Source organism: Notothenia rossii (assembly GCF_949606895.1).
Source record: "Notothenia rossii genome assembly, chromosome: 10".
Taxonomy (NCBI): Eukaryota; Metazoa; Chordata; class Actinopteri; order Perciformes; family Nototheniidae; genus Notothenia; species Notothenia rossii.
In genome coordinates, this window is record NC_136908.1 from 32,485,336 (window position 1) to 32,498,457 (window position 13,122).

The following is a 13,122-nucleotide window of genomic DNA, read 5'->3' on the forward strand; positions in this document are numbered from 1 at the left end:
CGTAAAACTGTGAAGTAACACATTTTTTTGTGTTAAGCCGCTCAGTGAACTACATGTCTCTGGTCCCGCACAATACGCGTCACCAACACAAAGATGACCGTCACGTTGGCACATTTCACCTCATTCTTTCAGAATGAGAATAAAAGTATAAAACGATGTGAAAATCACTACAAGTCTGGGCACGTTGAGAGCTGTACATACACGAAAGGGGAGTTAGTCGGTTCTGTAAGAGCCAACATGCGGGACCGGCTTTACAAGGTTTCGGTGAGTAATATGAGTGCAATTTTTAAGGTTAATGTCAGTCAATAAGGAGGAGAATGAAAAAGAAGATGATGAACCACAGACCCGGCATATAATGACTGCAGTGTGCAGGGCTGTGTTAATTTATGTTACTGTTATCAATAGCATTAGTTGACTGAGAAAAGCGTCAAGAAAAAAAGTTTAGCGATGTTACGAGTCGACTAGCATAATATGAACCACGGCTGTGATTGACAACCTGGACAGCCACTCAGAAGCTAGAATGCCAACCTAGAGAGCCAATCAGAACCTAGAACGGGTGTACTGTATACGGGTGTGTATGCTGTGGATAACATTAGTGTTCACAAGAACAAGGTACACTCCCGTGTTTTGTTTTAGTTGCTCTTCGGATTGAAGCGGCCAGTTTTATATCGACTATATGTGTGATCTCCTTTTTACATCTCGTTGTGTCATTTGAGTTTATTTGCTGTGTGTAGATTCAAGGATTTTGGTTATCTTGTCAATTTGTTTGGTTATCTAGGCACAGCTGTGTGTGACTCCCTCTGGTACACTGGTATGTTTTCCTAATGTAGAGAGCATTGATTAATTCATAAACTACACACTGAGTCTAGATCCTGACCAAATCCTTTTTTGTTGATCAAATGTTTTTCAAAAATGTAATACACATTTAAAAAAATACAATGTACAATCACAACCAATACAACACAAATTACAAAAAATTCAGAAAAAATAAACAATCAGACAAGAGGACAAAACTATGGAAAAATAAACCCTCCCACCCCCAGATCTGGACCATCCTTGTATTGCTCATTCAATCTATTATAGCATGTTAACAAACATGGTACTTACTTTATTTGTACAGATCTACATGGGAGAGGATGGCGTGATGCAGAGCGCTGTCTGTGGTTGTGCACGGGGGATGTACAAATGCAGCCACGCTGCAGCATTGGCAATATTTGCCATGTGGCAGATCAGCTCCACAGAAGTTGAGTGCCAGTGGAGGAAGCCTGGCACTTCAAAAGTAGTCCAGCCGGTGTCTCAACTCTACCAACAGCAAGAGGAGACATACAACCCACTGGCCAGAGACATCGCCACTGAGGAAGTAGACTTGTTCAGGTCTGCACTGAGGGGCGCAGCGTGGCATGGCATGGCTTTTGTCACCTGAGCCAGAGCTGCAGCCTCAACATCAGGCCATTTTCAACGTGCCGGAGCTGGTGAAGGAGCGTGGGGGTCGGGGGCTTGAGGCAATTCTTGCCTCAATGCGACTGAGCAGAGACCAGCAAGCTAACATCCAGACAGCCACCGTAGGACAGCGGACAAATCCTCAGTGGCAGTTACACAGGCAGGGCAGGTTGACAGCCAGCAATTTTGGTGCTGTGCTGAGGTCGGGACTTTCATCCACTCCATGCGCGTCCCTCATGAAGAGGGTGCTTGGGGGGTACAATTTAGACGGAGTCATGGCTGTCAACTGGGGAGTTGTAAACGAGGTGTGTTTGGCCAGTGTGTTTGGCCTTTTAAGTGTGACACATATGTAGTGATAAATGCTTCACCTGACCACTGTTCCTAAATAAAAAAAGTTTTCTGCATCGTCAGTCATTTTTTCAAAATAATTACCAATATTTCACAAATTCTTCATGTCAACTTAAGAGCACAGCTGTATGTTGAGTGTCAGCTTTGCTTGGTTCATCTTACTGGGGGGCAGCTACATGGATGTCGGTGCAGTCCACAATCATTTTGCAGTTGAAGGCAGAATGAATTTATTATTGACTCAGAATGAAGCACAACTTTATGGCATACAATACATTGACTTTATTTGTAACTGTGTAAAAAAAATAAAGCATTTATTAGCAAGCAGGACCTGCAGGAACAGAGAATGGTGATGGATGGAGCTGGGAAGAGAGAAGAATAAAGAAAACAGATCAACTTTATTATCGGATATTAAAAATTCAATTTCAAAACAAGTTGCCGCTCCTACAGTTTTCTAGTATGTAAAGATGATTTCACATGACCTATGCAAAATATCACACTCAATACATGTGTCTCTCTGGGGGGTGCATTGTGCCTTTGATGTATATAAATAATATACCATAACCAAATACTATTACGTACAGTGGAAATCAGGTTGCTAGAGCAGGTCAGTGTGCATGTTCCTCAGGGTCTCAGCAGTTACAGGTGAGGTAAAGAAAATAAAAGAGAAAAAGGTCAGTAACAACACTTTAAAGTAACAACACTGAATAATTATCTATTTTAATAATTTTCTCTCAGTAATCACTCAACTACTGTCTTTCCAACCAACAGATTGACTCACCCTCACTGTCATCACAATGACACATGTCCAGAAGAATGTCATGCAAAGCTCCCTGCCTGCCTGCCTTCCTTCGACTCTCCCTGAACTGCTTCCTTAGCACCCGGTGGAGGGCGCAGTAGGCCACTCTTCAAATGTTTCACGAAATACTTACCATGATGACTACTCTTACTGTTTAACATTTTGGTGTACTTCATGTAATAAAATAATAACTTAATGGTAAGGCTACTAAAAATGACAAGGCTAAGTAATGTAATGCTAACTAACGTGCTCGCTACTCGTCGCTACTAGCTAGGTAGCTAACGTGACTATGTTCCATGCACAACATGTATATTAGCTATGATATTACCTGATATGTCTGATCCAGCGACTCCTGGTCCTTTCATAAGAGGGGAAGCGATAGAACGAGCAAGTGGTATGATCACTTTTGTGATTACAACATGGTACAAAGCACACAGGCATCTTGTAAAAGTGAATTTATTGGAGCAATCTCTTATATTTATTGGAGGGAATAAATCAGTTATGAAATCTTCTTCTTCGCTTTAATTACGAGTCGCAACCACTTGGAGCATTATCGCCTGTGACATCACATGCGCGACCCAGAATGGGATTTGGGATTTGTAGTCTTTGTAGTCGCGTATTTTTCATAGTCTTATATTTCAACAGTTTTACGACAAAATGTGACTTTTTTGACATGGAAATGATTGTTTAAGATTGACAAACATCATATGTGTAGTTCGTGGCACAATTCAAACGGGATCAAAAGATACGTTTTCTCTCTCCATTGAATTCAATGTATAATTTTTCGCTTCCGGGGTCCCATGGACCAGAAGTAGATGGGCGTGACTTCGCCTCTCTATTGTTCAGTCAGACAAACAGCTGTGATCCGCTCCTCGTTAGGGAAGATAACTGAGGTTACCTACTGTAACCCCAGCTTCTATGAGTAAATGGCGCAGCCCTCTAAGGCTATCGCTATTGGGTAATCCCCCTGCGCCCCCGCGCAGCACTGAAACACTTGTAGTCCACGCCCACCCGCAAGGTGGGCCCCACCCTCGGGCCTCCTTCCGGTATAAATAGGAAGGTGGCCCGGCAATCTGCTCCAATACAACATAACTTTTCTTCAGCTATTCGTAGAGACAGTGGGGCCCCGCACTTAGAGGGCTGCGCCATTTACTCATAGAAGCTGGGGTTACAGTAGGTAACCTCAGTTCTATTTCGTATATGGCTTCGCCCTCTAAGGCTATCGCTATTGGGTTAAGGGCGAAGCATGATGTAGTCTGCGCCCCACTGGGTCCGCCCGGCACTAGAAGCACAGACATACCTGCTCAATAACACCCCCCTGCCTGATGTGCCATGCGTAATGGCTCATCACCGTACCTGGAACATAGCAAACATGCCTATCTTCCCGACGGGGTGAAGGCTGGGAACAATACATACCGGCCGCTGTGAGAAAGTAGAGACGATAGTCCCACCTCGTCCTGCGATCGTAGTGGGGGAACAGCAGCTCTCTGCGTGCAGACAGGCAGGAGAGCGCACAGCTGGATCCCTTACGTCACTCACTCCGACAGGACACCCGGTACAGGGTGTGCCAGAGAGGAATGGGAGACATTCCTCAAATAAAAATGAATAAATGAACAGGAGGAAGACCAAGATGCAGCCGTGCAAATATCTTCCACTGACATTCCTCCGTGCAAAGCCGTGGAGGAGGAAATTCCTCTGGTGGAGTGCGCCTTGATGTTCTCCGGGGGCTCCACCCCAGAGGAGACATATGCCTGTGACACAGCCTCACACAGCCAGTGTGACAGCCGTTGTGCAGACAGAGGTTGCCCGATCGAGCGCTCTCTATAGTGCACGAACAGGCGCTGAGAACGGCAACAGGCCGCCGTGCGCGCCACATAGCAGGACAGCGCGCGCACCGGGCAGAGGAGATGAGATGTGGCTTCTTCCTCCGATTTATGAGGAGGCGGAAAAAAACTCATCCAGGGTGATCACTCTTGACCTAAAAGTGCTTGTGATGACCTTTGGCATAAAGGCTGGGTTAGGCCGTAGCACAGCCGAACTGCCATCTCCTTGGATCCGGAGGCATGACGGGGCCACCGAGAGAGCGGATAGATCACTCACCCTTTTTGCTGATGTTAGAGCCAAAAGCAGTACTACTTTGGCTAATAACATTTTAAGGGGAACCTGCTCTAACGGTTCAAATGGGGCTTTGCTTAGTGCTCGTAACACCAAATCCAGATCCCACTGAGGCGCCAGTGCGCGTGACACCGGTCTGAGTCTTCGTACCCCTTGCAGAAAGCGTTTCATCAGGGGGTGACTGAACAACGTCGCGGCTCCGAAACCCACGTGACAAGATGATATGGCATCCGCATATACCTTGATTGTGCTGAAAGCCAAATTCCTGTCCAACAACAGCTGGAGGAATGACAGCACGTGAGGCAGGGGGCACGTAGTGGGGTCCAGGCTTCTTTCTACACACCAGCGCTGGAACGCTGCCCACTTGGCTGTGTAGGTCGCTCTGGTAGACGCGGCCCTGGCGCCCTGAATGGTGCGTACAACATCTTGAGAGAGACCCAACCTCTCTAAGTGTTCCCGTTCAGGGGCCATGCCCATAGGCGCTGGCCTATCACTGGGTGACTGTAAATCGCTCCCTCCACCTGCGAGAGAGCGTCCCCGCGCCACGGAATTTCCCACGGTCTGCCTGACAGCGTACGCTGTAGGCATGGAAACCAGGAAGCGCCCGTGCGCTCCGGGGCAATCAGGATCACTGACAGCCCCTCCTCCTGCACTCGGTCCAGAAACCGGGGAATCAGCGGGACTGGGGGGAAGGCGTACAGCAGTCCCCTGGGCCATGGACGATGTGCGAACGCGTCCACCCCTAGGGGGGGAAGGTTCCGCGCTGACAGGGAGAACCAGAGGGCGCATTGCGCGTTCCCGCGTGCGGCGAACAGATCCACCTCCGCCCTCCCGAACCGGCTCCAAACCTGGGCGATCAGCTCGGGGTGTAGGCTCCAGTCCTCCTGGTGAGGGCCTCCTCTGGACATGAGGTCTGCCCCTTTGTTCAACTCGCCGCGCACATACAGTGCTCTGATGGAGAGTAGGTGCGCGCGCGCCCAGATCAACAGCCGTCTGGCTGTGTTCAGAAGCTGCGCTGAGCGTACCCCGCCCTGGCGATTGATGTAGGCTGCCGCGGCTCTGTTGTCTGTGCGAATCAATACATGTTGATTCTGCAGCAGCGAGGCAAAATGCTGAATTACTCTCCGTACGAAGATCAATTCCAGCACGTTTATGTGGAAGGACATGTGAGCCGGCCACTGTCCCCCCACTGCCTGCGACATGCACGTTCCTCCCCACCCTGAGAGAGATGCGTCTGTGAACACCGAGATGTGTGACGTAACTCTGCCCAGGGCCACACCCTCTGACAGGACGTGGGGACTTTTCCAATAGGTTAAGTCTGAACCCACGGACAGAGGGATGACCACCATGCGCCTCCTCTGTTGCACGGGGTCGATGCGTAGGCGAATAAACCACCTCTGGAGTCTTCTCATGTGAAGGAGACCCAGGGGAATCACCCCGTGGTCGGCTGCCATCATGCCGAGCAGCCGCATCACGGAGAGGGCTGTCACCACGCTGCCGGGTGTGACGCGTCGAAGGAGAGCTGTCAGCGTCTCCACTCTCTGCCGTGAGAGTCGCGCTCTCATGCGGGCTGAGTTCAATTCCACACCCAGATAAACAATACTCTGGTAGGGAAGAGGACAGCTCTTTTTCCAGTTTATCATGAAACCCAGCTTTGACAGATGCGATATGAGCTGTACCGTCTGTAAAGCCACTTCCTCCCTGGAGCGAGCCATCAGCAGCAGGTCATCCAGGTAAAATAGTACTCTCATCCCTCCTCTGTGTAGCGGCTGCAATGCCGTCTCTACACACTTTGAAAAGGTGCGAGGAGCCAGGGAATAACCGAACGGCAGACGGTTGTACTGGTACGATATTCCCTGGAATGAAAACCGCAGGAATTTCCTGTGTTGTGGGATGATGGGTACGTGGAAGTATGCATCCTTTAGGTCTATAGAGGTGAACCAGTCTCCCTGGTGAACACACTCTAGCACCCTTTTGACCGTCAGCATGTGAAACGGCCTTTTCATTATTGCCTCGTTGAACGCTGACAGGTCGAGGATGGGTCTCATTCCCCCCGTCTTTTTTGGGATAAGGAAGTAGCAGGAGTAATATCCCTGATTTTCTTCCCCTCGGGGAACCCTGGAAATAGCCTCTTTCAACAGGAGTTCCCGTAGCTCTGCTTGGAGCGCCCGACACTGTTCCCGGGATGACAGGCGTGTCTCCTTTATCCCGTTGAACTGTGGGGGGGGGGAGGCGAACTGCAGGGTGTACCCTCTGCTGATCAGCCTGCTCATCCCTCTGTCCATCAGACACACGCGCTGCCACTCCGAGAAACACTCTGAGAGCGGGCGCACATGCTCGAGATGTGTTGTGGTTGTCATGACGACGAGCCACGCCAGAGCCCTCGCCGCCGCTGCCCGTGAGGCAACCCAAGGTGGGCCTAGAGCGAAAGGGCTGTGAGGGGGCCTCCACACGCTGCGTTTCACTCCGACTCTCATCGTGAGGCGCGTACACGCTCAGAGGATGAGTAGAGGTGTGTGCAGTAATATCCACATGAGGCGTTACCACGGCGCTCATGGGCTTATTGTGACCGTGTGTAGGTGGCAGATCTCGGACAGAGGAATGCCGCGAGGTCTGTGGTTTAATAACCGAAAAGTTATAACCATCAGGCCCCCGCAGCGAACCCCGCTGCCTACTAATCAACAGATTGGAGGCAGCTGGCGTAGTTACTGCGCTCTGTAACTTATTAATCGATAGATTAAAATGTGCAGGCTTTTGTAACGAACCCTGCTGGCTATTAACCGATAGGTCATAGGCAGCTGGTTCACCCAGAGTGGGGGATATGTGAAACCCATTTGAAACTGATGACAAAAGGTTGGAAATTAAGCTTCTTTTATTTCCTTCACACTCCCCCCGAAACCGTCAGGGCCGGCTCTGCTTCCTCGGCGGCTCTCGTGGAGCAGACGACGAACGGGAGTACTTTTCTTTTTTCTTTTCTGGTGGGGGGGCGGAGGCTCGGGACGGTGCCCCTGCCGCCGCCGACGGGCGAGTCTGCCGCCTCGGCTGTCTCTCTGCCTGCCGCTGTGGCCGGGTTGGCCGCTGCTGCTGCTGCTGCTGCTGCTGCTGCTGCTGCTGCTGCTGCTGCTGCTGCTGCTGCTGCTGCTGCTGCTGCTGCTGCTGCTGCTGCCGCCGCTGCGGCTTCGCCGCAGGCTGGAGCCAGCCAACGTGCTGGCGGATATCATCCGCCTGCTCCGCTGCCGCTTTCATGGCCTCTACCATGGCCAAAAACTGGGGTCCGAACAGCCCTTCCGAGCTGATCGGAGCGTCCAGCAAGACCTTCCTGGCCGGCTCTGTCAGAGCCGCCTGTTGCAGCCAGAGGTGGCGCTGGATCTGCGTCATCCACGCTTCGATCCTCGCCTGGGAGACAGCCACGGACGCGCACAGCGTGAGCGCCGTGCTGGCCGCCTTGCCGATCTCCTCCGCCTCCTCTGGAGCCACGGTGGTGGACCGCTCCACCAGCGAAACCACCGAGTTTGCCAGCAACGCGATGTTGTTCGCCGCCGCAGACGCCTGAACCGCACACTGGTGCGCCCGGTCAGCCTGGCGGGCGACATACTGATCCTTGGGGGAGGCCAACACAGGGCGCCGTCCGGCGACCAAGTTGGCCTGCTTAACTCCAAAGAACGCTGTCAAGTTCTGCTCCAGAGCGGGGGTGGTTGCGAAACCCTCGTCAGTGAATCCCTCCACCTTAGTGAAGGGAACAAAGGTGGCCACCGGAGCCCTCAGGGTCCTCGGGTTCGCCGCAGCCCCCTCCTGGTACCTCCTAATGGCTGGGAAGCGCGGCCAGATCGGGTCACTCCTGCCCGTCTGAACGCGGAAAAAAACTCCGGCCATGTCATCCAGAGCTACCTTTTCCCGTCCTAGGGGAACGAGGAGACCCTTGCAGGCTGCCGCCTTGCCGATGATCTCCGGCAGCTCCAGCATGATGCCCCCCAACGCCGGCAGTGCCGTGGCAACGGAGAAGGGGACCGCGTGCTCGGCCGCCATACCCGTACCTCGCTCCAACCCCGTCTCCCCCGTCCGGGGGAGAGGGGGGAGGGGAGAGCCGCATGGCGAGCCATGGAGGGAAACGGGGTAGGAGTCGTCCGACTCCTGCCCACCACTCGGCTCCAGAAACAGGCTGTCGTCCCTGTGCTCCTGGACTGGCCAGTCGTCCTCCTCAGCCGCGGCAGCTAGAGCATCCGCTCTTCGCTGCCTGTCGGCTGATAGGAGACGGGCACAATGCGAACACGCGACCTGCTGGTTGAGAGCCGCGTACGCGTGCTCTGGCCCCAGACAGGATTCGCATATCGCGTGTAGATCATAGCTCATGATGTACCCCGTTTTACATGAGGGACAATCACGGACACAATTGTTGCTCATGACTCTAATTCCTTTCCTGTGCTTCAGTACTCTGACGGTTGCTGAAGAAAAGAGGGAGCAGATTGCCGGGCCACCTTGCTATTTATACCGGAAGGAGGCCCGAGGGTGGGGCCCACCTTGCGGGTGGGCGTGGACTACAAGTGTTTCAGTGCTGCGCGGGGGCGCAGGGGGATTACCCAATAGCGATAGCCTTAGAGGGCGAAGCCATATACGAAATAGAAGCGCTGGATCTCTCCTCCGGTGCTGTTATATATCCTCTGCTGGCTCCTCCCCGCCTGCCGGCTCGCCTCGTCTCCAATGTCCGTTGTTACATTTAAACAGAGGATTGGTTCTTTTCACATTCAATATATGCTTAACACGCCTTTTCTCCTCATATTCTCTTTCATCACTTTTCATTTAACACATTCTAAACGCTGTAATCAATACTCTAAAAAATACTTCTCGGCTCGTTTGGTTTCCGGTCATTCCGGATGATGTCACATGCTACTCTCGTCTGTAAACAATAATGTATTCAAATAAACTGTACCTTCATTTAATATTCAGCATGGTAGTATCTCGACATCTATAGTTGTAGTGTTAAATCAGTAGGCTTCGGTTTGCACCACTCCATATCATTTCGCTACTAAATTCAACTCTTTAGGAAATCGTATATTAGCCACATGCTAAATGCTAACCGTAGATGAAGGATTTTCAGAATAAAAGCTTAACTGCTTGTGCACAAGAATTTCTGGTTTTTCAGTATAAAAGAGCATTAAAACTGACGGCATGTTTAAACTACATTTCCCCATTAAAACATTGATTTTAATTTCTAACAACAGCACGATCTTAAAAGCAATGTATTTCTATTGGTAGTCTTTCCCCTTTTTTTTCGTGTTGCACAACACCATTTTAAAAGCAATGTATTTCTGTTGGTAGTCTCACGGCATTACGTGTTATAGGAAGACCGGAAGTTGTGTGGTTCATAAAAACATGTTCTTACTCAATATCAAGCCACGATTATTGCTTTTATTTAAAATCGTATCATTTCGGACTTTTGTTGCGGTCTGTGAGGAAAATAAATGGGGCTCATTTTTCCTTCTAATTTGTTATTCTTTTCAAAATAACACACTTTTATTTAGTCAACAATAACACACAACAAGATATTTCATAATAATGAATAGTTATTGTCTCTATCTTTTTCTATCATTCATTATCTATTTCTTCATCTATCCATCTCAATCTTACAATCTGTCTCTCTATCTCTGTTTGTCTCATACAGCAGTTGTTGCATATCTGTTGTGTCTGTCTGTCTGTCTGTCTGTCTGGCTGGCTGGCTGGCTGGCTGGCTGGCTGGCTGGCTGGCTGGCTGGCTGGCTGGCTGGCTGGCTGGCTGGCTGTGTTGCAATGGCAACAAAACACAACCCAGACCCCAATAATCCCACATCCAAAGAAGGGAAACGCATGGCTCTTGAGCTGAAGCATGAACACATGCTAGCTGAAGCTAAGGTTGATGTTTTAACCCATATGACCTCATTCATTTCCCACTTGAATTTGGCACTATCTGTTATCCAAAAAATGCTGAACAGGCCAAGAGTAACTGGATTTTGGATCAATGTATAGGGCCTTTGCAAAACGGTTCATCATTACAACATAGGGGGCAGAGGCTTACTAAATAAAGCTTGTTCAACTTGTTTTACTTCATTAGTTGTATATGGTAGGAAAAACTTGAAGCAAAAATGTTCTTCAAGTGAATGAATTTACTTTTATTTGTCCACTGTCATATGGTATCAGTTTATCAGCAACATCAACCTTACATGAGTTGTTACTTGGTCACAGAAAGCAGCTGAGGAGAGGAAACAGGCACGCTCTGTACACTTTACAGTCCCCTAAAAGGGGCTGTGTAGGACGTGGCAAGCCGAGAGGGAGGCGTGGAGGGCGACGTCAAGGCTCAGCTACAGGTTGAAATCCTAATTATTTTACATTTTTTCATGAATTTACTAAGTAAACGGTTGGAAAATCGAATTAAAACACAGTAATTGCTTGTTGAAGGTCTACAATAATTCCAATATATAAACGCATAGTGACACTACAGTCGGAGACATTCCCACTGTGGTGATATAAGAACTATGCTTTATTTAATTTCACAAGCTTTTAAACAATAGGTAGATAATACAAATCATCAGTTATCTGTTGTTAACCCTCTGTGTGATGTTTCACAGTCACATCCCCCCCGACTGAGGGCTTCCAGTCTTCCAGTGTGGAGGTTCTGCGTACTGAACCTTCAGCACAACACAAATTTGGTAAATCACAAAAATGGTTTTAAGTTTAAAACTAAAATCAATTTTTAAATAAATTGTGTTAGTGAGAGAAAATAACCTTATACACAACTGACAGTTCAGGACTCGAACGAGGAATGTAATTCGGTAAAGATATTGGCCAGTTCCATACTGAGCAAAGAAATTATCCTTGATTTTTAGTGTTCATCTTAAATATAGTCATTTACAGTTAAAGTTTCCCATTCTGTTCACAGAAAAGAATATGGAGAGACTCTCTGACATTCTTTCCTCATGTCCTCCTCCTGAGCCTCAAAAAAGCTCTGCCTGATCCTGGTATTTTCGGCAGCAGAAAGCCTCAGAGCGCTGGAAAGAAGCGAGACCACACCACCTACAATGCTTTCTAGAAAAAGAGGCTGTTGGTCATCCCCTGTGTGGCCTCTGCCACGAGCCGGCTGTTATTAGGTGAGATAACATTTACATTTATTTAAATTACTTTACCTAATTGTAATTTTTCAGTATTAATGCTCAGTGCCCGGCTATTTCAGCTAACATGCATGACTTTTGGGATGTTAGAAAACTGGATACCTAGAGAAAACCCACATGAAAATGAAAGTAATTCTAGGATATTAGAATAATTTTGTATTTCCTCCCAAGGTGTAGAGAGTGTCTCCCCGAGGAGTGGTTCTGTGGAGACTGTGATGTACTTCATCACAAGAACCAGCCACTCCACAACAGGGACAGTTTAATTAATGGTTTTTTTAAACCAATTAGTCCAACAACGTGTGTTGTTAGAGTGGAAGGTGGATATGACACCCATGACCAAGGTATGCTCTCTCAAACATGCATTTTGATGTTCACATGTCTCTTCGGCCAGTATATAATGGTAATTAGTGCTTTTCTTTTTTTTTTGACAGCTTGCATATTGCCAACTGTGAAGGCACCCAACTGCTCCTGTAAAGCAGTGGTCGCCAACCAGTCGATCGCGATCGACCGCTCGATCTAATTGTTCATTTTTGTTTCTTTTGCGTTACTTGCTTTAATTGCTTTGTCAGTTATATTTCCTTTTTGGTCTCCAGCTATTAACCTGATTGATTGAAGTACTTCAATCAACATGTACAATGCACAGTCTTTTAGGATGTATAATTAGGGACATTGAGATAAACAACAAATAGTTTATTTGGTGAATCACCTCATTGTTGTTCTCAAAACCAAATAATACATTGTTATAAATTGTTATATTTGATTTACACATAGAATGTACATGTTTAATATGTAGTTAAATCATTAAAAAATGGTTGTGTTGTATGATTTCTTAATACTGTATGTTATAACCGTTTGCATAACTTGATTTTATGTTCTGTTGTCCATGCTTTTCATGTTAGACTAACCCCAACGCTCTAGAGTCAAGACATACACCCTTATGGTGGCCTTTTACTTGTATTGTGGTGAAACACATAAGTAAACCATTGCCAGAGAGGACCATTTTATTGTTTTAAAAACAATGTTATTGATGTGCTTGGTTGATGAATAAATATAAATTAAGCATACGTCTGTGGTACTTTTTGTTGTTTACATCACACTGCATTATAATGCGTTTGGAAATAAATTCATTTAGAAGTAACAATATGGGTTAGCACTTGAATATTTTTGTAAATAGATGATCCTCATCCGGAACACTGGTTGTTGGTTTAAGATAAGATAGAACTGTATTGATCCCAATTTGGGAAATCTTTGCGTTGCAGCAGCATTAAAACACATGGCATTATA

The 13,122-nt window shown here is 47.9% G+C and overlaps 1 protein-coding gene across 1 annotated transcript; it reads left to right on the forward strand.

The window, feature by feature from the left end:
* The first annotated feature begins 10,279 nt into the window (after positions 1-10,279).
* On the forward strand, positions 10,280-12,902 carry LOC307022849 (uncharacterized protein). Its single transcript, XM_079655751.1, has 5 exons — positions 10,280-10,585; positions 11,299-11,379; positions 11,705-11,817; positions 12,010-12,179; positions 12,270-12,902. The coding sequence occupies exons 1-5, from the start codon at positions 10,484-10,486 to the stop codon at positions 12,356-12,358; spliced, it is 555 nt and encodes a 184-aa protein (XP_079511877.1). The 5' UTR covers positions 10,280-10,483; the 3' UTR covers positions 12,359-12,902.
* Positions 12,903-13,122: the final 220 nt, after the last annotated feature.

Coding starts and splice junctions, on each gene's coding strand:
- LOC307022849 (XM_079655751.1), top strand. CDS start 10,484: ATGGCAACAAAACACAACCCAGACCCCAATAATCCCACATCCAAAGAA. Junction 11,818..12,009: donor CACGAGCCGGCTGTTATTAG/GTGAGATAACAT, acceptor TTTCCTCCCAAG/GTGTAGAGAGTGTCTCCCCG. Junction 12,180..12,269: donor ATATGACACCCATGACCAAG/GTATGCTCTCTC, acceptor TTTTTTTGACAG/CTTGCATATTGCCAACTGTG.